Consider the following 24,635-nt stretch of genomic DNA (forward strand, 5'->3'; position numbering starts at 1 on the left):
ATATATAGGACTAGATATTGCATCCTCTTAGGAGTGTATCTACTTGTGGTGCACACGAATTCCTAGATTGTAGGAACTCTAGGACTTATGAGGAATCTGATTGTGTCTTTATCCAGATCAAGTCCTTGTCTTACGGAACAAGCATGGTCATCCGGTGGAATTGCTTCAGACTTCGTTTTCCCAGAACAAGGTAATGGTGGCACGGCTGTTCCGTCTGATACAGCTCGCTCGGAGCTGTTGAGTACATGACCTGACTTCTGAGGTAACTCTATTCCAATTAGCTTTATTCTAACATTGACCAATTTTGCGCCAAATTTTTTTTCTTGGTGCAACATCTTTGCCCGACGAAGTTCACTCTGCTCGTTGAATATTTTTGTCAATTAAAGTCTCTAAAAAACCAAAACGTTGACCAATTTTGCCTAACAAAATGTTTTATTCCGTCAAGTAAAGTTACGTGACGATATTTGTTTTGTCGGAAAATAGTAATTTCTGGTAGTGTTGGCCATCGCAAGATATGGATTTACCAAGACATAATGCCATGTACCAATGCAGTCCAGTTTTTTTGAAATTTCGAATCAATATCGTTATTTTAGGTAAGAAAATAAAATACAATAAAAGAAAAAGAGAAAAGGAATTGTAAACTGCTAGAATATTATTAGAAAACCGTCAGCAATATTGGCTGGTATCTAACTTGACAATGGAATCATAACGTAAAAATAATCGAATTGTCTATACATCGAGATCATGTTGCAACAATATGTGTTAATCGAAGAACCCTAAACACTTAAACTGTACAGCCTCATAGACATTATGATGCTAACAATAGTAGCAGAAGAGCTGCACAACTTGTGAAAACCTGAAAATATAAACCAAAGTCAAGATAAATGAGAAACAAAATAAAATAAAAAATAACACTTTGAATTAATGAGTAGTTTTGAAACTCATACCTTGTAGTTAAGAAGAGATGAGGATGCTGCAGAAGGTCCAACAAGTCCAGTGAAGCCAATGTCATATGAAATGCTCCCATCAGCTTTGAACAATCCGAAATTCCTCTCGGAAGTCGGCCCCGGTTTCAAATTCTCGTTGAACAAAGCAAAAATGTAAGCTTTCACAACCGTCTTTGGCCTATGAGGCGTCCCCTTCTTCTTCATCAGCCGTTTCCGCAGGTTGTAGTTGTAAGTCCTGGCATTTTTGGCGTTGGCTCCTGCTTCGCTTTCATCCCCACGAGACGCCCAACCAGTTTCGGAAACTATGACCTCTGTCTTGTCAAATCCAGCCTTCTCCAGAGCAAAATACGACGCATCAACCATTGCATCAAACATGTTGTCGTAATGCAGGTTGGTTTTTGTATCATGAATCCCGGCATTTTTCTTGAAGAGAGCATAGTTAAGGTCAATATGCTCAGGGTCACTCTTATATGCCAGAAATGGATATGCATTTATATAAAATGGGGATTTGATCTGTGAGAAAAATTCCAAAAGCGGCTTCATGAATTGAGCAACATCTTCCTTGAAAATGCAGGCCGATGGTGGGTAGGAATTTGCAAACACAGCCTCCGAATGTGGACTCGAGACCTGAATGGAGTTAGCCAAATCAAGCCGGCTAAGTGCATTGTAAACGTTCTTTACGGCAGGCAATAAGACCTCTGAGAGCTCTATATCAGTTCCCCCCAAGATCTCATTCCCCACTGCTATTCCTGAAATGTGAGTCCCCGGAATGTATGGCTGCACATTTTCTTTTATCCAATTTGTGGCGCGATCCTCATTCACACTAATGTCTTTGAGGAACTCATTTCCCAGTCCTACAATTATTTCTATACCTGATCCTTTGAAGGCCGTGAGAACTTCATGATCAGCATCATATATCCTGATGTTTTTTATCTTTGCTGCTTTAAGAAGCGTCACCACGCTGTGAGGCGAAGGTATATTGTCGGCGATCCTGCCATAGTTTACTCCATATGTTCCAGTAAAAGATGCATGGACTAAATACAAAGACAGAAAAATTAATTAGCCAGCTGAATGAATAGAGGTTGGAAGGAAAAATAATTTGAAGAACATAAATTTCAAAATTAACACGTAAAAGACTAATTGTTGAAGCACATATGATAAAAAGAGTTTGATATAGCATGAGGAACATGTTTCCGAAACTCAGAGAAATTAAGCGTCGAAGAAATTACCATTGACAAATGCAGCGGTTGAGAAGAGTAGGAGGAGGCAGAGGAAAGAGAGGTCCATTGAATTCTCGGTGATCAATTAACAATGAAAGAGCATTCCATTTGTAGAAAAGGAATGTTGGGGAACCCCAGCCGAGAAACTGCCGTAAGCGATCCTTTGGATGATGCAATAGTTTTGCTTCAGGCATCCATAACACCCAAGATTCTTAGCCTTCCCCGATTCATGATTGTGACTCTTGTGAACAAGAATACCAAGATTCTTAACTTTATTTTTGATACAAAGGTGACAAATGTTTTTTGGGGTAGGGCAAACAAGAGATTCTCTCTCTCTTCTCTCTCTCTCTCTCTCGAGTTTTAAACTGTCTATCTCAAATTCAAAGTATACCTTTTCCACTTTCTCGTCTTGTTTCTATCGGAGTGCTTTTGTGTCCTCCTCTAAAGGCTCTTTCTTTGGGATGGATGATCGTACCTTTCTTGGGAAAGGAGAATAACCATATATTGGGAAAATGAAATTTATTCTCTCCTTTTGCACACCGTGTATATTTTCCTTCGATTTTCTTATAAATTATTCAAATTTAAGGCCATAAACAAATACGAGTGTGAATTAGGCCTGGCAATTTCTGACACGACCCGATAACCTGACACGACACGACACGAAATTAACAGGTGTTTGGGTCGACACGATAACGAATCGGGTCGTTATCGGGTAACCCGATAAGCACCTGTTAAGATAACGGGTTGGTTCGGGTATACACGTGGGTAACACGATACACGATAAGCAGAATATTATTTTTATAATTTTATAACCCTAAAAAAATACTATAATAATTATATACATTAATTTTACAATTTTATACCCCTAAAAATTATAATAAATATATATATATATATATATATTAAATTAACTATAAAATTTATAATAATTATAATAATTATATATACTATAATAATTATACCCCCAAAATATTAAGTCTATCTATAATAATTATATATATATATATTAAATTTTATAAAAACTATAATAATTTATTAATTAATAATTTAATATGCATGATGCATTGCATGATTTTGCATCCATTGAAATTTGATGTGATTTCTTTCCATTCAAATTTCAATAATCAATTTCTTGCCGTTGCCAACTTGCCGTCCTTTTTGAAAAAAAAAATGGAGGGAAAATGAAAATGTTAAGAAAAGTTGAAAATGAAACAAAAAAGTGAGGGAATTAGGGAAAGATGTTGGAGGGAAAAGTGAAAATGATAAGAAAAAGTTGAAAAGGAAACAAAAAAGAGACGGAAAAATGAAAATTAATAGAAGTGGTGAGAATTTTTTTTTTTTTTTTTAAGTTATTAACTTTTTATCACACACATGACTGTCATGACATATCTCACTATTTTTATAATGACACACGTGACACGTGATGTATGTACTATTTTGTGTACCAGTCAATTATAATTTATACGTACAAAATAAATAGATTTAAATCTACTTAATAAATATATATATATATACACACACACACACGAAACTTGATTGATGGCATACGAATTCTCCAAAACTAATTTCAACGATCCAAACCGTCAAAATTGTTTGTATATGCTTGGAGATCACATCAGCAAAAACTCACAAAAAAAAAACATTCAGAGATCAAGTAACGGGACAAAGCTTTTCAACGGTTATAAACGAAAAATCACGATTTAACGGTTATTTTAACTCCGATTTTGATGATTTTTTATAACTACACTCCTTGACCCTATATGAATACAATGAATGAATTCGATCTTCAATTTAAAATATTTACACAAGTGGATACCACAAAATCTTATGTTATACTTAATGAAAGTATAAATAAACTCTAAGTGTTAGTCAATCTATCGTTTTACGAATTCTCCAAAACTAATTTCAACGATCCAAACCTTCCAAATTGTTGTATATGCTTGGAGATCACATCAGCAAAAAATCACAAAAAAAAAACATTCAGAGATCAAGTAACGGGACAAAGCATTTCAACGGTTATAAACGAAAAATCACGATTTAACGGTTATTTTAACTCCGATTTTAATGATTTTTAATAACTACACTCCTTGACCCTATATGAATACAATGAATGAATTCGATCTTCAATTTAAAATATTTACACAAGTGGATACCACAAAATCTTATGTTATACTTAATAAAAGTATAAATAAACTCTAAGTGTTAGTCAATCTATCGTTTTACGAATTCTCCAAAACTAATTTCAACGATCCAAACCATCAAAATTGTTTGTATATGCTTGGAGATCACATCAGCAAAAAATCACAAAAAAAAAACATTCAGAGATCAAGTAACAGGACAAAGCTTTTCAATGGTTATAAACAAAAAATCACGATTTAACGGTTATTTTAACTCCGATTTTGATGATTTTTTATAACTACACTCCTTGACCCTATATGAATACAATGAATGAATTCGATCTTCAATTTAAAATATTTACACAAGTGGATACCACAAAATCTTATGTTATACTTAATAAAAGTATAAATAAACTCTAAGTGTTAGTCAATCTATCGTTTTACGAATTCTCCAAAACTAATTTCAACGATCCAAACCGTCAAAATTGTTTGTATATGCTTGGAGATCACATCAGCAAAAAATCACAAAAAAAAAACATTCAGAGATCAAGTAACGGGACAAAGCTTTTCAACGGTTATAAACGAAAAATCACGATTTAACGGTTATTTTAACTCCGATTTTAATGATTTTTTATAACTACACTCCTTGACCCTATATGAATACAATGAATGAATTCGATCTTCAATTTAAAATATTTACACAAGTGGATACCACAAAATCTTATGTTATACTTAATAAAAGTATAAATAAACTCTAAGTGTTAGTCAATCTATCGTTTTACGAATTCTCCAAAACTAATTTCAACGATCCAAACCATCAAAATTGTTTGTATATGCTTGGAGATCACATCAGCAAAAAATCACAAAAAAAAACATTCAGAGATCAAGTAACGGAACAAAGCTTTTCAACGGTTATAAACGAAAAATCACGATTTTACGGTTATTTTAACTCCGATTTTGATGATTTTTTATAACTACACTCCTTGACCCTATATGAATACAATGAATGAATTCGATCTACAATTTAAAATATTTACACAAGTGGATACCACAAAATCTTATGTTATACTTAATAAAAGTATAAATAAACTCTAAGTGTTAGTCAATCTATCGTTTTACGAATTCTCCAAAACTAATTTCAACGATCCAAACCTTCAAAATTGTTTGTATATGCTTGAAGATCACATCAGCAAAAAATCACAAAAAAAAACATTCAGAGATCAAGTAACGGGACAAAGCTTTTCAACGGTTATAAACGAAAAATCACGATTTAACGGTTATTTTAACTCCGATTTTGATGATTTTTTATAACTACACTCCTTGACCCTATATGAATACAATGAATGAATTCGATCTTCAATTTAAAATATTTACACAAGTGGATACCACAAAATCTTATGTTATACTTAATAAAAGTATAAATAAACTCTAAGTGTTAGTCAATCTATCGTTTTACGAATTCTCCAAAACTAATTTCAACGATCCAAACCGTCAAAATTGTTTGTATATGCTTGGAGATCACATCAGCAAAAAATCACAAAAAAAAACATTCAGAGATCAAGTAACGGAACAAAGCTTTTCAACGGTTATAAACGAAAAATCACGATTTTACGGTTATTTTAACTCCGATTTTGATGATTTTTTATAACTACACTCCTTGACCCTATATGAATACAATGAATGAATTCGATCTACAATTTAAAATATTTACACAAGTGGATACCACAAAATCTTATGTTATACTTAATAAAAGTATAAATAAACTCTAAGTGTTAGTCAATCTATCGTTTTACGAATTCTCCAAAACTAATTTCAACGATCCAAACCTTCAAAATTGTTTGTATATGCTTGGAGATCACATCAGCAAAAAATCACAAAAAAAAAACATTCAGAGATCAAGTAACGGGACAAAGCTTTTCAACGGTTATAAACGAAAAATCACGATTTAACGGTTATTTTAACTCCGATTTTGATGATTTTTTATAACTACACTCCTTGACCCTATATGAATACAATGAATGAATTCGATCTTCAATTTAAAATATTTACACAAGTGGATACCACAAAATCTTATGTTATACTTAATGAAAGTATAAATAAACTCTAAGTGTTAGTCAATCTATCGTTTTACGAATTCTCCAAAACTAATTTCAACGATCCAAACCTTCAAAATTGTTGTATATGCTTGGAGATCACATCAGCAAAAAATCACAAAAAAAAAACATTCAGAGATCAAGTAACGGGACAAAGCATTTCAACGGTTATAAACGAAAAATCACGATTTAACGGTTATTTTAACTCCGATTTTAATGATTTTTAATAACTACACTCCTTGACCCTATATGAATACAATGAATGAATTCGATCTTCAATTTAAAATATTTACACAAGTGGATACCACAAAATCTTATGTTATACTTAATAAAAGTATAAATAAACTCTAAGTGTTAGTCAATATATCGTTTTACGAATTCTCCAAAACTAATTTCAACGATCCAAACCATCAAAATTGTTTGTATATGCTTGGAGATCACACCAGCAAAAAATCACAAAAAAAAACATTCAGAGATCAAGTAACAGGACAAAGCTTTTCAATGGTTATAAACAAAAAATCACGATTTAACGGTTATTTTAACTCCGATTTTGATGATTTTTTATAACTACACTCCTTGACCCTATATGAATACAATGAATGAATTCGATCTTCAATTTAAAATATTTACACAAGTGGATACCACAAAATCTTATGTTATACTTAATAAAAGTATAAATAAACTCTAAGTGTTAGTCAATCTATCGTTTTACGAATTCTCCAAAACTAATTTCAACGATCCAAACCGTCAAAATTGTTTGTATATGCTTGGAGATCACATCAGCAAAAAATCACAAAAAAAAAACATTCAGAGATCAAGTAACGGGACAAAGCTTTTCAACGGTTATAAACGAAAAATCACGATTTAACGGTTATTTTAACTCCGATTTTAATGATTTTTATAACTACACTCCTTGACCCTATATGAATACAATGAATGAATTCGATCTTCAATTTAAAATATTTACACAAGTGGATACCACAAAATCTTATGTTATACTTAATAAAAGTATAAATAAACTCTAAGTGTTAGTCAATCTATCGTTTTACGAATTCTCCAAAACTAATTTCAACGATCCAAACCATCAAAATTGTTTGTATATGCTTGGAGATCACATCAGCAAAAAATCACAAAAAAAAACATTCAGAGATCAAGTAACGGAACAAAGCTTTTCAACGGTTATAAACGAAAAATCACGATTTTACGGTTATTTTAACTCCGATTTTGATGATTTTTTATAACTACACTCCTTGACCCTATATGAATACAATGAATGAATTCGATCTACAATTTAAAATATTTACACAAGTGGATACCACAAAATCTTATGTTATACTTAATAAAAGTATAAATAAACTCTAAGTGTTAGTCAATCTATCGTTTTACGAATTCTCCAAAACTAATTTCAACGATCCAAACCTTCAAAATTGTTTGTATATGCTTGAAGATCACATCAGCAAAAAATCACAAAAAAAAAACATTCAGAGATCAAGTAACGGGACAAAGCTTTTCAACGGTTATAAACGAAAAATCACGATTTAACGGTTATTTTAACTCCGATTTTGATGATTTTTTATAACTACACTCCTTGACCCTATATGAATACAATGAATGAATTCGATCTTCAATTTAAAATATTTACACAAGTGGATACCACAAAATCTTATGTTATACTTAATAAAAGTATAAATAAACTCTAAGTGTTAGTCAATCTATCGTTTTACGAATTCTCCAAAACTAATTTCAACGATCCAAACCGTCAAAATTGTTTGTATATGCTTGGAGATCACATCAGCAAAAAATCACAAAAAAAAACATTCAGAGATCAAGTAACGGAACAAAGCTTTTCAACGGTTATAAACGAAAAATCACGATTTTACGGTTATTTTAACTCCGATTTTGATGATTTTTTATAACTACACTCCTTGACCCTATATGAATACAATGAATGAATTCGATCTACAATTTAAAATATTTACACAAGTGGATACCACAAAATCTTATGTTATACTTAATAAAAGTATAAATAAACTCTAAGTGTTAGTCAATCTATCGTTTTACGAATTCTCCAAAACTAATTTCAACGATCCAAACCTTCAAAATTGTTTGTATATGCTTGGAGATCACATCAGCAAAAAATCACAAAAAAAAAACATTCAGAGATCAAGTAACGGGACAAAGCTTTTCAACGGTTATAAACGAAAAATCACGATTTAACGGTTATTTTAACTCCGATTTTGATGATTTTTTATAACTACACTCCTTGACCCTATATGAATACAATGAATGAATTCGATCTTCAATTTAAAATATTTACACAAGTGGATACCACAAAATCTTATGTTATACTTAATGAAAGTATAAATAAACTCTAAGTGTTAGTCAATCTATCGTTTTACGAATTCTCCAAAACTAATTTCAACGATCCAAACCTTCAAAATTGTTGTATATGCTTGGAGATCACATCAGCAAAAAATCACAAAAAAAAAACATTCAGAGATCAAGTAACGGGACAAAGCATTTCAACGGTTATAAACGAAAAATCACGATTTAACGGTTATTTTAACTCCGATTTTAATGATTTTTAATAACTACACTCCTTGACCCTATATGAATACAATGAATGAATTCGATCTTCAATTTAAAATATTTACACAAGTGGATACCACAAAATCTTATGTTATACTTAATAAAAGTATAAATAAACTCTAAGTGTTAGTCAATCTATCGTTTTACGAATTCTCCAAAACTAATTTCAACGATCCAAACCATCAAAATTGTTTGTATATGCTTGGAGATCACATCAGCAAAAAATCACAAAAAAAAAACATTCAGAGATCAAGTAACAGGACAAAGCTTTTCAATGGTTATAAACAAAAAATCACGATTTAACGGTTATTTTAACTCCGATTTTGATGATTTTTTATAACTACACTCCTTGACCCTATATGAATACAATGAATGAATTCGATCTTCAATTTAAAATATTTACACAAGTGGATACCACAAAATCTTATGTTATACTTAATAAAAGTATAAATAAACTCTAAGTGTTAGTCAATCTATCGTTTTACGAATTCTCCAAAACTAATTTCAACGATCCAAACCGTCAAAATTGTTTGTATATGCTTGGAGATCACATCAGCAAAAAATCACAAAAAAAAAACATTCAGAGATCAAGTAACGGGACAAAGCTTTTCAACGGTTATAAACGAAAAATCACGATTTAACGGTTATTTTAACTCCGATTTTAATGATTTTTTATAACTACACTCCTTGACCCTATATGAATACAATGAATGAATTCGATCTTCAATTTAAAATATTTACACAAGTGGATACCACAAAATCTTATGTTATACTTAATAAAAGTATAAATAAACTCTAAGTGTTAGTCAATCTATCGTTTTACGAATTCTCCAAAACTAATTTCAACGATCCAAACCATCAAAATTGTTTGTATATGCTTGGAGATCACATCAGCAAAAAATCACAAAAAAAAACATTCAGAGATCAAGTAACGGAACAAAGCTTTTCAACGGTTATAAACGAAAAATCACGATTTTACGGTTATTTTAACTCCGATTTTGATGATTTTTTATAACTACACTCCTTGACCCTATATGAATACAATGAATGAATTCGATCTACAATTTAAAATATTTACACAAGTGGATACCACAAAATCTTATGTTATACTTAATAAAAGTATAAATAAACTCTAAGTGTTAGTCAATCTATCGTTTTACGAATTCTCCAAAACTAATTTCAACGATCCAAACCTTCAAAATTGTTTGTATATGCTTGAAGATCACATCAGCAAAAAATCACAAAAAAAAACATTCAGAGATCAAGTAACGGGACAAAGCTTTTCAACGGTTATAAACGAAAAATCACGATTTAACGGTTATTTTAACTCCGATTTTGATGATTTTTTATAACTACACTCCTTGACCCTATATGAATACAATGAATGAATTCGATCTTCAATTTAAAATATTTACACAAGTGGATACCACAAAATCTTATGTTATACTTAATAAAAGTATAAATAAACTCTAAGTGTTAGTCAATCTATCGTTTTACGAATTCTCCAAAACTAATTTCAACGATCCAAACCGTCAAAATTGTTTGTATATGCTTGGAGATCACATCAGCAAAAAATCACAAAAAAAAACATTCAGAGATCAAGTAACGGAACAAAGCTTTTCAACGGTTATAAACGAAAAATCACGATTTTACGGTTATTTTAACTCCGATTTTGATGATTTTTTATAACTACACTCCTTGACCCTATATGAATACAATGAATGAATTCGATCTACAATTTAAAATATTTACACAAGTGGATACCACAAAATCTTATGTTATACTTAATAAAAGTATAAATAAACTCTAAGTGTTAGTCAATCTATCGTTTTACGAATTCTCCAAAACTAATTTCAACGATCCAAACCTTCAAAATTGTTTGTATATGCTTGGAGATCACATCAGCAAAAAATCACAAAAAAAAAACATTCAGAGATCAAGTAACGGGACAAAGCTTTTCAACGGTTATAAACGAAAAATCACGATTTAACGGTTATTTTAACTCCGATTTTGATGATTTTTTATAACTACACTCCTTGACCCTATATGAATACAATGAATGAATTCGATCTTCAATTTAAAATATTTACACAAGTGGATACCACAAAATCTTATGTTATACTTAATGAAAGTATAAATAAACTCTAAGTGTTAGTCAATCTATCGTTTTACGAATTCTCCAAAACTAATTTCAACGATCCAAACCGTCAAAATTGTTTGTATATGCTTGGAGATCACATCAGCAAAAAATCACAAAAAAAGACATTCAGAGATCAAGTAACGGGACAAAGCTTTTCGACGGTTATAAACGAACAAGGAAAAAGAACTGTAACCTAAATTTTGGATCTAACATTATTCCGTCTAATGGAGATGGGCTTACACATTTTATGCATGTCCATCTCCATTGTACCAAGAATGTTAGACCCAAACTAAAGGATAACAAGTTTAACACTCCCTTTTTTCTACCTCTGCCCTCCTTATGCGATTGCATAAACTTGTACTATATCCAGTTTAGGGTGAATGTGGCTCTCACCTAACCCCTACAAACTGCAGAGCAGAGCAAAACTGCAAAATCTAGTACCCAATCTTCCATCCCCTTTATGTCAAAAGTTGCGAAAACAAAATTCCGTAAATATGGAAACAGCTGAAAACAGCACTCCTCAAACAAAAGCTCCAGCGGCCGAACATTTTCAATTTTCAGAACACAAGCAGCACATGATGAATAAAATTTTTAGTCACATTACTAAAGTAACAAGTTAAAAAAACAAAATGTACCAAGTGACCATCTACGACGAATAAAAAGCAACCGGTCCAATATGGACCTCTTACGTTCTACAATCTAAGCTACTCCATAACCATAGTTGCAGAATCTACAAGTACGACCTATTCTACCAGACCGGTTGGTTCCCTAGATACAGTTAAGTCTAACATTACAACATTAACATCACAATCAACCATAACTCCTGGAGTCATTGGAACAAAGGGGGAAAAACAAAGTTCAATGGATCTAACAGAATCCCAACTGCGATAAATGGTAGTACATAACATTCAACGGCTCACCAGAAAGGTGGTAGAGTATGTTCAGCTGCTCAATTGTTGTGGGGCATCAGCTTGCGCCACTTGCTCAACCTTACCATTTTCAACAACCTCCCCGTCCTTGGGCTTGATTTTTTCTTCAGCTTGAGCATTGCATTTCCCATCGTTCTCTGCTGCATCGTGTTTCATTTTGATCTCTCCGTCCATAGGAGGTGCGGCTCCATACAGATTATCTTTCTCTGCTGCCCCATTTGCTTCAACAGTCACAGTAGCTGTGTCATCCTGTTTCTTGTCATTAGTTCCATTTGCTTGTTCTCCCTCAGCTTGTGGTACATCTTCTTTGTTGTTTTCAGCTGCTTCCTCTGTGGGGTTTTCCTCTACTGCATCTTCCTTTGTCTCCTCACCTAGAGTTTCCTTAGCATCAGTCGGGGTCTTATCGTTACCATCCTCTGGTTTAGTCTGGTCAGTTTCTTCCTCAGTTTTTCCTCCATCTTCCTTCTCATCTACTTCTGCATCTTTCATTTGAATTTCATTTGTAGCATCAGCTTCTCCAGCAGCTTCCACTTTGTCCTTTGAACCTGATGATTTTCGGCCTCTCTTTATCGGAGGCTCGCTCTCTGGTGATGGAGCCATCTTGACCTTTTCACTGATCCTAGCTGATCTCCTAGGGGTTTCACCAGTGCTCCAATCAAACTCTGATATTGCAGGGTTACCAGGATGTTCTTTTAGGTATTGCTCCAATTGTTTTTTATTATTAATCTCCTCTCCTGTTGGAGAAATGAATATGATTTCATTTTTCCGTGGTGTGCCTCCCTTCTTGGGACAAAACTGCAGAACAAAGAGAAAATTGTTGAAAACCAGATCCGAGAATTATGTACAATAACCACATGGACTTAATTCAACTAACCGTTCTTGTTATTACCAACAATATTTGCACGGACCATATTAGGGGATTCAGAGAAGCACACACTCTTTATTCCGAAACACACTCTTTGAGATAAAGTTAGGCAAATAGTTCTGCAGAATGCACAGAACATCGTCATTGTCACCAGAATATCATTCAATTTTCACAAGCTGTTTTGATTAGGTTGCCTGCAAACTTTACCAGGATAAACTTCCAACAATTTCAAAGGTTATGTGTATCTTTCTCCTCTATGTTTTAAGACTTCATAGCCATTTTAGGTTTGGATTAGTTTGAGTATACAGAAAAGACAGTTCTTTTCTATTATATTAGCATTTTCATTAGTATTAGATTTGTATTAGTTAGTGATCTCGGCTCACCGAGTCCTTTCTTCTGTGCACATGTATTTTTTATAGTTTCAAGAGTGACAAGGATAAACGTATGGGGGAACTTCTGAGATCATAAGAACTAGAACAATGATGATAAAGCATGCAGTGTATAGGATAACAATGTTAATAAACTGAAAACCATTCATTTTTGTCTTCCCCAAACAATTTTATACATACACACACACACAAACACACACACACATATATATATATAAACATACATATACATACATACATACATATATATATATAAATGTATGTGTATAATGTATATACTCATTGTCAGTGTAAACATTTGTTTCCTATACAGTCAACACTTTATCTAGTGTAAAGTAAATATTGAAAATGTATAGAGGAAAGAAAAGAATAGGAAATATCAGAACATCAAAACATTATTCATTTCAAATTCAACTTAAAACACTGGGTTGTTCTTTCTTTAAAGATCCTCCTCCTGAAGTTTCTGTTTCTGTTTTGGATGATTTAGTTGGAGTGTCTTGGCCAAGAGCTGTTTGTTCTAGCTCTGGGGTTAAGTTTTTCATTTTGTGCTGTGGTTGTTTGGGCTTTGTGCCCGTTTTCTAACCCAAAAGAAAAAATTCAACCGAACACATTTCCTACTATCTTAAATAATATAAGTGGTATTCCAGATGATATTCCTATTTTAAAAGGTCAATGTTGGGTGTAAGCACTATTGCATATAGCCAACACAAATTCCAACCAGAAAATACTCTTTGCCAGATGGTTATAATGTAACAGAGGTTTGCCTATTATAGATCTCAAATCTTAATGAAAATATATGGTTGGCCACCCAAAGAGAAGAAAAACAGAATTTCCTGATCTGGAAACCTTCTGCCCCATGTTAATATTACCCAGTTCCTTGTCCTTAGTGTTGTGTCACGGGCTCCATAAGTATCCACTACTGAGGCTACCATGCACCGATATTGTCTCCACTTAACCACCCAGGCCCAATCCCCTAGGTGGTATCAAGCCCAATGGACCTTAGGTGTGGAGTTTTATCTCAAAAGACCTCGGTGCAATTAGAAGTGGAACACCTATGTTTAAACCTTAGATTATCGTTGTACTTCTCTGATGTGGGACTCTCTTCACATCCATCCTAGCTTGTATCGAGCCAATCTTTTACACCAACAATCTCCACCTTGGCGAGAGCAAGCCAAGGTAACGCCATCCTTTACAACAGCCCACACGTTTCCAAGAATGGTATGGTCACCGCACCAGTCCCGGCAACTCTACCTCCTTTGACAAGGACTTTTCTTTGAGGCCCGCTAGGAGCCCTTGCTCCACCTAGCTCCTTGCAGACTAGGATTTCCCAAGCCCTGCTCTACTAGCCATGCTCCACCTTTTTCCGCCTGTCCTCCAAGAGTAATGAGCTGCCACCGTGTAACAGAATCTGACCACAAGCCTTCCACCTTGAACTTGTGCCCCAAAGCCGAACTAGGCTCTGATACCAATTGATGTGTCATGGGCTCCATAAGCATCCACTACTAAGGCTGCCATGCACAGATATTGTCCCCACTTAACTCAAAGACCTTGACTCCCAACTGCTCAACATTTTCCCATGCTTACTGAATATTGCCTTTAAAACATACTATATGAATATTGATTTTAAATCAAGTTTTGATATACACAAAGGGTACACAATCTATTTCTATAGGACCCAAATCATCAACTATTGGTGGTTCACTGAACATTGATAGACAAACTTCATGTCCACAAGCTAAAGGCATACATCAAATGTCAAATAATACAAATTTAATGGAAGCAATTGTAACCCAAGGCAGATATTAGGTTAAGCTAAAGCTGCTAGCTAGGGCTCCTAACTGGGAGTCCTCACCAAAACCGTTTCTGAAGTTAGTGTAGTATACAACTGAGAAAGCAAATTAGTGCACTAATAAAATGGGATTCCTCATCAAAAATCTATCTGACCACGTTCTATCTGACCTGGCTGTTAAATAACCCAGGGTACAGAAAAGTATACAAAAAATTGGAATTCCCCCAAGCCTAAAAGTTGTATAACCTGTGTGACAGTGCAACATTAGGTTTGTAGGTTTTGAAGTGGTTTCTACAAAGGAAGGCTACAAATTGTTTCCATATATGATCATTGTACATGATTCATAGACAAGAATGAAAAAAAAAAAAACAGACATGTGGAAAGGCATTCATGACTTAAGTGAGCCAAGTGTAAGATTTGATGTGATTAGATTACCTCATGAGTATATTCATTATCAGCGGACAATTAACAGATTGACAGATTATGACCTAGTGGAATCAAATCTACCAAAAAAATAACAAAAGGAACCCATTGAAGCAGAAAACGGTTAAAAAATTCCTTTTGGAAACTTTCGCAGCACCTATCGACATAAATGGAATCACCAGGGGTGCAAATTTTGAAGAAGATTCTTGCGTTCAGCAATTTCAGTTGGGTCTCAAATTTGAAGAAAAATTTATAGTTTCAAGGATACGTGGTTTTTGGATAATTTCCCTAAAACGGGTTCCTTCGTCATGCGAAGAACTAACAAATCTGAAGTTCTGGATCACCTCTAGCAAGTTGCAACAGTGAAGGAAACTGCCAGGATCTATTTGCAGCTAATAATATTCAGCTATTATTTATTTCTCCAAGTTTTTTAGATTAGTGAACTAAACTTACAGAGTTACATTGCCTTAACACGGAAACACTCAATTTTTACTTCTACAAGAGTAAGCTTTCCAACGTATTAACAGAGAATCCCACAAACTGCCAACACAAACATTCCTTCATCTTACAGGATAAAGTTGAATATTCCTAATTCCTATATTTAAACATACAATTTGTGGGTGCTCACCAAAATTAACTACTAATTTACACTAACAAGAGAAAAAGTATAAAACAACAATCAGCACAGACCAAATTGAAAGCAGAGCACTTAAAAGGAAATCTTAACAATTAATGTTACTCCCCTTATTTGGGCACACAAATTTTACTTCCATGAATTAAAAATTCAAATGCAAAAGTGAAAACCTAACTTTGAAAACCTAGCAATTGAAAACAAATTCTGACTAAAGTGAAAAATTGAAGCAAATTAAGCAGAACCAGAGCAAGAACCCTAAAATTCGAAGCAAAACAGAACTACAACAAAAGAATACAGCTAAAAATAAAATTTGAGTGAGTAGGAGCCGGGGGGGGGGGTGGGGAGAGAGGAGAGAGGAGAGAGACCTTCTTCTTCCAAGCAGGAGGAGCTGAGAGCTCAACAGAAACTTCATCCACTTTGCTCTCCATGTCTGCTGCTGCTCCTGCACCCTAAACCAGAATTCGCCAATTACTCAAACCCTCTCCCTCACTTTCTCTGTCTAAAACGCTTGAAGTTGTGAAGTTTGTGCGAGTGGGCAACGGACGTGTGTGTGTTTAGAAGCTCTGAGAAAAACCGTTGGGACTTGGGAACTCCGTCTCTTTCCTTTTTTTCTATTTTTTTTTTTTTTTTTCTCTTTTCAGCAATAAAACCGTCACAAAAATTTTAACGAGAAAAAGGAAAATGTCACAAAATCCAACCAGAACAGGGGAAGGAATTAAGGCTAAGACTAACTCATGTTTGATAAAAACTCAAAATTTAAGTTTTAAATTCGCTCAAAGCTTCTTCAATGAGTTCAGGTTAGTGGCTAGCACTAGGACCCAGTGCTCGGATCAAGTTGCTCACGTTGTCCATCACTTGAAAAAAGAAAAACGACTATTTTTTTTTATCAAACCGCCCATGTGGTTGGACTGTTAGTTTGATCAATGGTTCCGATTCAATTTTTCTTTAAAGTCAAATTTATAAATGCATTAAATCTAACAGGTGAAATCGAATATAAATAAATCTAACGGTAAAAAGAAGATCTAACAACCCAAAAATAAATTCAACTGTTAAAACAATTATAAAAAATTATATATATCAAAATTCACCCCAAAACTCCATAAATGTATTTGTTCAAACATCTACACAAAATCCACTTTCGTTAAACAATTCTTCCTTCTTCTTTTTTTTTCTACCCACCTATGTATTTGTATTAAAGAATGGGGTAGGTTGCGTGGTTTTCTATGTTCTCTCATGTGGTGCATAGCAGGCTTAGTGAACGTGGGATGAGAGTCGAAAGAGGAAAGAGGGGCCACCTAGGGTTAGGGTTTTTCGTGGGGTATCCAATTTCTTTATTTTGGCCCCTTCTCAGCTATTAGGATGGCTAATTAGTTGGATAATAGGGGTTATGGTAATGATTCAACGCGCTTTGGGGGCAAATGGTGTAATGAAATACTCACTTGATTGGTCTGTGGTGATGGAAGTGGAATCGACGTTTGGTGATTATGTCTGGTTCAGTGACCTTTGGGATGATGTGAGATTTTTTTTTTTTTCTTTTCTTCTGGAGGTGTTGGGTTGCTAAGTTGAATCTCTCCCTCTCTAATTGCCCCATTTCTCCATGTGCATGCCGGGATTGGGCTATATGTTTAGGGGATGTGATTTCATTGGGAGGAAGCTTGTTAATGGCGGCAAAGTTCTGATATTTTTTGGGTGGATAAGCAATATCAAGTGCTTAGAGCTATGCATGGGGAATCTGAATCGATGGCTTATGCCTTGCCAGGGTGTTAATCTTGAGGGTAATTATTACCTCCGTAATGTCTTAAAGAATTTTAAAATTAATTTAACCTGCAAAGTGTGGCTTGTCGAAGTGCTTGGGGTGTGGTTTTTTTATCAATCATTGCCTCTAATTACTTATGCGTGTTCAAGAGTAGTGAAGCTGTTGTTGAGTGTTGCTTTTTTCTTGATCTGTCATTTGAAATTCCAGTTGGTTTTTGTGCGTAACTGAACCTTTTCTTGTTGATTATAAATTGGATGCACTTGAAAGTTTTTCTCACCTTTGCCTTACATCTGAAAGCTGGGCCTTCAACCTCACTACCCAAAATGACTATTATCTCCCAACTTGAAGCTTCATCATCTAGGCTTCCTAGTGTCACGGGCCGTATGTTACCAACAAGGAAAATGCCCAAGACATCATATATCTAAGCCCATAAAGCCTTGTCTTCATGGAAGCTTCCGGAACAATCCACACAAGTGTACATATTCAAGCCTCACCTAGAACAATCTAGATTAGGCAAGTTGTATCTAGAACTATACTAGATATTTTTGGATGTAAGTAGGGAATTCTAGAACCCTCCATTGAGGAGGTGACTTAGGCCTATAAATAGGAGGCAAGGCCATTTGGCCAAAGCATCCAAGAGTTGTAAGCAATTGTAAAGTTCTCCTAAGTTTCAATACAAAGCTTCCTTTCTCCCATCTTCTAAGTGATCTTAGCATTCTCCAAGCTATCTTAGCTTTCTTAGTGATTCAATCCGGGGAAGCGAGGCTTCGAAGGCTTACTTAGCTTGTTCATCGAGGGATTCAAGTCTAAGTGCCGCACGGGCGGAAGGCTTAAAGAGTCATCCCGTGATAGCTGGTATCAGAGCCAGGTTCGTGAATCACTTGAAGGAAAGTAGGATATGGCAAGTGGAGAGATGGTGTCCGGAGTCTCCGATCTAAGGGAGCGTACTGCCGAGGTCCAAGACGTTGCCAAGAGCAAGCCAAAGTTAAAGGACTTGCAAGCATCGATGGAGACCATGGAGGAGCGACTCGAGAAGGTGGAAGGAGCCATACTCGAGTTCGATACTCGACTTGATGAGGACGTTGTCGACAAGGAGGAAATCCAAACCATGGTGGACAATGGTAAGGATGAACTGCGTGGCTTGGTGGAAGAGCTACGAGACGAGCTCCTTGGCGCCCTCAACACCATGGCAGACAAGATGCGGAGGGAAGTCCAGGTTCACCTTGACAACATGGAGGCGAGGTTTGTGGCGCTCCAAGAAGAGATAAAAGACACAAGGGAACTTAAGGGAGATGTGGCGTTTTGTAAAGAAGCAGTCGTGAAGCAATTCGTGCAAGGGCCGAGGGAAATCAAGGCGTTGGACTCCAAGGTAGTCGACTCCTTTAAACCCAAATCCTATAATGGGAAAAGGGAAGCAAAGGAGCTTGACACATTCGTGTGGAACATGGAGCGATACTTCAAGTACCTGAAGCTTGAAGATGACGAGTCCAAAATCTCAACGGCAACCATGTTCTTAGCTGACAATGCCCTTATGTGGTGGCGTCGTCGGAGCATGGAGATTGAGCAAGGTACGTTCTCCCTCACCACTTGGGATGAATTTAAGAAAGATCTTATGTTGCACTTCTATCCCCAAAATGCCAAGTACGAAGCCAAGGAGAAACTAAGGTGGCTCAAGCAAACGGGGAGCGTCAAAGACTATGTCAACGCCTTCGTGAGTTTGTTATTCGAGGTGCCCAACATGTTAGAGGAAGACAAACTCATGTACTTCATGAGTGGACTGCAAAATTGGGCAAAACTCGAACTACAAAGGAGACACGTGCAAACATTGTCTGATGCCATTGCCGCCGCTGAATCCTTGATTGAGTTTAAACCAAGCCACCAAGGTGATTCCAAGCCCACGGGGAAGAAGGGTAACCATGAGAAAAGTGGGGGAGAACATAAGCCGAGGGATAAGGCTGAGACAAGCAAACCGAAGGAGAAGAAAGCCGACAAGCATGACAAAGGCAAGGGTAAGTCCTGGCAACGCACTTGTTACTTATGCGACGGCCCTCACCTGATGCGAGATTGCCCACAAAAGAAGGCCCTTAAGGCCATGGCCTTCAAGGAGGACAAGCCCGAGGAGAGTAACGATGCAAGGATGGGATGCATCCGTCTACTGAATGCCATCCAAACGACCCTCCCACAACCCAAGGCTCAAGTTGAGGGAGGATCATTGTTCGTCAACGTCAAGGCTGGTGACAAGACGACGCGTGTGTTGGTGGACACGGGAGCAACCCACAACTTCATGACGTCGGAGGAAGCCACAAGGCTTGGCCTCCGAGTCACAAAGGAGCCCGGTAGCGTGAAGACGGTAAATTCCGCTGCCACCCCCATTGTCGGAATTGCGCGCAATGTCCAAGTAGACATTGGCGCATGGAAGGGAAAGATCGACTTCACCATAGTCAAGATGGACGACTATGGCGTAGTCATTGGGTTAGAGTTCATGGACAAGGTACGAGCCTTTCCCATTCCCTTCTACAATATCTTCTGTATCTTGGACGACGGAAGATAACCTTGCCTGGTGCCATTGGAGAGACAAGCCAAGAAGGGTACCCAGCACTTGTCGGCAATGCAATTTGCCAAGTCTTGGAAGAAAGGTGAGGCCACATTTCTTGCAACCCTAATGTTGAATGAAGGGGAGGAGAAGTACGGGCCTTTGCCGAAACAAGTGGAGGCCGTCCTTAGGGAGTTTGCGGACGTGATGCCTAAGGAACTGCCAAAGAAGTTGCCACCAAGGAGAGAGGTCGACCATGCGATTGAGTTGGAGCCTGGTGCTAAGCCTCCCTCCAAATCACCTTATAGGATGTCGCCACCCGAGTTGGATGAATTGAGGAAGCAACTCAATGAGTTACTTGATGCTGGCTACATCCAACCCTCCAAGTCCCCATATGGTGCACCTGTCTTGTTCCAACGTAAGAAAGAAGGTAGCCTAAGGTTGTGCATCGACTATAGAGCTTTGAACAAGATTACCATCAAGAACAAGTACCCACTCCCGTTGATCGCCGACTTATTCGATCAACTTGGAGAAGAAAGGTACTTCACAAAGTTAGATCTTCGATCGGGATACTACCAAGTGAGGATAGCCCCTGGAGACGAATCGAAGACGGCGATGGTGACCAGATATGGATCGTTCGAGTATAAAGTCATGCCATTTGGTCTGACCAATGCCCCTGCAACATTCTGCACATTGATGAACAAGGTATTCCATCCTTATCTTGACAAGTTTGTTGTGGTTTACATTGATGATATCGTTATCTATAGCAAGACATTGGAGGAGCACGTCAAGCACTTGCGCATAGTGTTCAAGACCCTTCGGGAGCATGAACTCTATGTCAAGAAGGAGAAATGCTCATTTGCCACCAAAGAGGTAGAATTTCTTGGCCACAAGATAAAGGAGGGGAAACTTATGATGGAAAAGGGCAAGATCAAGGCCATTCAAGAGTGGGAACCACCGACCAAGGTACCAACACTGCGATCCTTTCTGGGGCTAGCCAACTACTATCGAAGATTCATTAAAGGGTATTCAGCCATAGCGGCACCCTTAACAGACCTTCTTAAGAAGAACAAGGCATGGGAATGGACGGACCGGTGTCAAGAGGCCTTTGAGAGGTTGAAGAAGGCCCTAATAGAGGAGCCGGTACTAAGGTTGCCCGACCTTAGTAAGCCATTCGAGTTGCACACTGATGCTTCCGACTTTGCCATAGGAGGAGTGTTGATGCAAGAGGGACATTCGATAGCCTATGAAAGTCGCAAGCTAAACGATGCCGAGAAGAGGTACACAACCCATGAAAAGGAGATGACCGCCATCGTCCATTGCCTTAGAGTTTGGAGGCATTACTTGCTTGGTACTCCATTCATCATCAAGACGGACAACGTTGCCACTAGCTACTTTCAAACTCAACAAAAGCTCACACCTAAGCAAGCAAGGTGGCAAGAGTTCTTAGCGGAGTTTGATTACAAGCTAGAGTACAAGCAAGGAAAGGAGAACGTGGTGGCCGATGCTCTAAGTAGACGAGCAGAGTTGATGGCTACGGTACTCAAGCCGCAAAGCCATCTCTTGGGCCGGGTCCGAGAAGGTTTATCACATGACGTCCAAGCCAAGAACATTGTGGAGTTTGTCAAGGATGGGAAGACAAGAAGGTTTTGGCTTGAAGACGGCTTGTTATACACCAAGGGCAAGCAGATCTACGTCCCAAAGTGGGGAAGCTTAAGGAAAGAAATCCTGAAGGAGTGCCATGACTCAATGTGGGCAGGACATCCTGGCATTCACCGCACGTTGGCCTTGGTGAGCGATGCTTATTATTGGCCACAAATGCAGGATGATGTAGACTCATATGTGAAGACTTGTCTTGTGTGCCAACAAGACAAAGTGGAACAAAGGCAACCGGGAGGACTGTTGGAGCCACTTCCCACCCCATCAAGACCATGGGAGTGTTTAACCATGGATTTCATCACACATTTGCCCAAGTCTGATGGATGTGGATCTATCTTCGTCGTGGTCGATAGATTCACCAAGTATGCCACTTTCATACCCGCACCCGTGGAGTGCACAGCCGAAGTAGCTGCACGCTTGTTTCTAAAGCACGTGGTGAAGTATTGGGGAGTTCCGAGGAGCATAGTCAGTGATCGAGATGCTCGCTTCACGGGTAGATTTTGGAAGGAGCTCTTCAAGCTACTTGGCTCAAAATTAGACTTCTCCACTGCTTTTCATCCCCAAACTGATGGACAAACGGAGCGGGTTAATGCATTGTTGGAGACATACTTGCGGCACTATGTTAGTGCCAATCAACGAGATTGGGCTAAGTTACTTGATGTTGCCCAATTCTCTTATAACTTGCAACGTTCGGAGTCGACGGGGAAAAGTCCGTTCGAGTTGGCTATAGGGCAACAACCCTTGACCCCGAACACGGTCGTGACTAGCTATACGGGGAATAGTCCAGCCGCGTTCAAAACCGCTAAGGAGTGGCAATTAGCCCACGAACTTGCTCGAGCTCACTTGGAGAAGGCTTCAAAGAAGATGAAGAAATGGGCGGATCGTAAGCGAAGGAATGTGGAGTTCCAAACCGGCGACCAAGTCTTTGTGAAGCTTAATGCATCTCAGCACAAGAGCACTCGTGGCTTGCACAAGAGCTTGTTGCGGAAATATGAGGGACCATTCCCTATCATCAAGAAGGTTGGCAAAGCCGCTTATGTCGTGGAACTCCCACCCCGTCTCAAGTTTCACTCGGTGTTCCATGTGAGCAACTTGAAGCCTTATCATGCAGACAATGAGGAACCAAGCCGAGGTGAGTCTCATTGAGCACCCCCTTTGATGACAGAGGCATTTGACAAAGAAGTGGAGAACATTGAAGCCAAGCGTGTCGTGGTACGACCAAGACAACCAAAGCATGTGGAGTACTTTGTCAAATGGAAGGGGCTACCATACTCCGAAGCATCATGGGAGAAGGAGACGTCCTTATGGCAATATAAGGACCTGATTAATGCATTCGAGAGGCAAGAGTCGACGAGGACGTCGACGGCTTAAGTGGGGGAGGATGTCACGGGCCGTATGTTACTAACAAGGAAAATGCCCAAGACATCATATATCTAAGCCCATAAAGCCTTGTCTTCATGGAAGCTTCCGGAACAATCCACACAAGTGTACATATTCAAGCCTCACCTAGAACAATCTAGATTAGGCAAGTTGTATCTAGAACTATACTAGATATTTTTGGATGTAAGTAGGGAATTCTAGAACCCTCCATTGAGGAGGTGACTTAGGCCTATAAATAGGAGGCAAGGCCATTTGGCCAAAGCATCCAAGAGTTGTAAGCAATTGTAAAGTTCTCCTAAGTTTCAATACAAAGCTTCCTTTCTCCCATCTTCTAAGTGATCTTAGCATTCTCCAAGCTATCTTAGCTTTCTTAGTGATTCAATCCGGGGAAGCGAGGCTTCGAAGGCTTACTTAGCTTGTTCATCGAGGGATTCAAGTCTAAGTGCCGCACGGGCGGAAGGCTTAAAGAGTCATCCCGTGACACTAGGATCCCTTCCAGCCCTAAGTTACCATCATGGGTTAATAGATTCGCTTCTCCCCAGCCCGGCCAACCTCATGTGGTTGTTGAGAATCCTAGGGGTACTTTTACTCTTAAGAGTGGAGTTACGAGAGTTTCGACTTGTCTCTACTCTAGCCTTAATGTGGAACATATGGAGAGTAGGGTTCTCATGGAAAGCTTGTGGGGAAACAGATTGAAGCTAGAACCATTAAGTGGAAGTTAGGACTTACCTAGGGATTGGGGGTCCAGAATCCCTTTTATCTTGACCACTTTGGCCACCATTGTATGTAGTGGAGTTTACTGACCAAGAGAAGCTTAAGTATGTGTTAGACAACAGACGTTAGTATGTTCGAGGTCAAATCTTCCACCTTTAGAGTCTGGGTTCGTATTCCGAGACTTCCGGTACAATATTGGGATGCTGAAATATTAGAGGTGTTTATGCAACCTGTGGGAACCTTTATTAGGGCTGAAAAGAATTCTTTATCGAGGCTTAATAGTTTATTTGTGAGGGCGTTGCTTGAGGTGGATCTTAGGCTTCCATTGAAGAGGGTGATGATTATTAACGATGAGGACGAAAACCCAATGTTGTTGAGCTACGAGAAGTTGTTCGAAGTCTGCTTCTATTGTGGCCTAAGGAGGACAGAAGGCCACTCATGCCCTGCTAATGAAGATA

The 24,635-nt window shown here is 37.5% G+C and overlaps 2 protein-coding genes across 2 annotated transcripts; both read right to left on the bottom strand.

Annotated features, from left to right (window-relative positions):
- Window positions 1-634: 634 nt before the first annotated feature.
- LOC125478713 (glucan endo-1,3-beta-glucosidase 14-like) lies at window positions 635-2,337 on the bottom strand. The gene is made up of 3 exons (XM_048587164.1): window positions 2,177-2,337; window positions 948-1,981; window positions 635-856 (listed from the first exon to the last, which is right to left on the bottom strand). Exons 1-3 carry the CDS (start codon window positions 2,232-2,234, stop codon window positions 809-811), a joined length of 1,140 nt encoding a protein of 379 aa, XP_048443121.1. The 5' UTR covers window positions 2,235-2,337; the 3' UTR covers window positions 635-808.
- A 9,345-nt stretch (window positions 2,338-11,682) lies between these two features.
- Window positions 11,683-16,761, bottom strand: LOC125478714 (methyl-CpG-binding domain-containing protein 11-like). The gene is made up of 2 exons (XM_048587165.1): window positions 16,501-16,761; window positions 11,683-12,830 (listed from the first exon to the last, which is right to left on the bottom strand). Exons 1-2 carry the CDS (start codon window positions 16,561-16,563, stop codon window positions 12,048-12,050), a joined length of 846 nt encoding a protein of 281 aa, XP_048443122.1. The 5' UTR covers window positions 16,564-16,761; the 3' UTR covers window positions 11,683-12,047.
- Window positions 16,762-24,635: the final 7,874 nt, after the last annotated feature.

The sequence above is a fragment of a genome, unplaced genomic scaffold (assembly GCF_019419815.1).
Source record: "Pyrus x bretschneideri cultivar Hongxiangsu unplaced genomic scaffold, Pyrus_bretschneideri_v1 Contig26, whole genome shotgun sequence".
Classification (NCBI taxonomy): domain Eukaryota; kingdom Viridiplantae; phylum Streptophyta; class Magnoliopsida; order Rosales; family Rosaceae; genus Pyrus; species Pyrus x bretschneideri.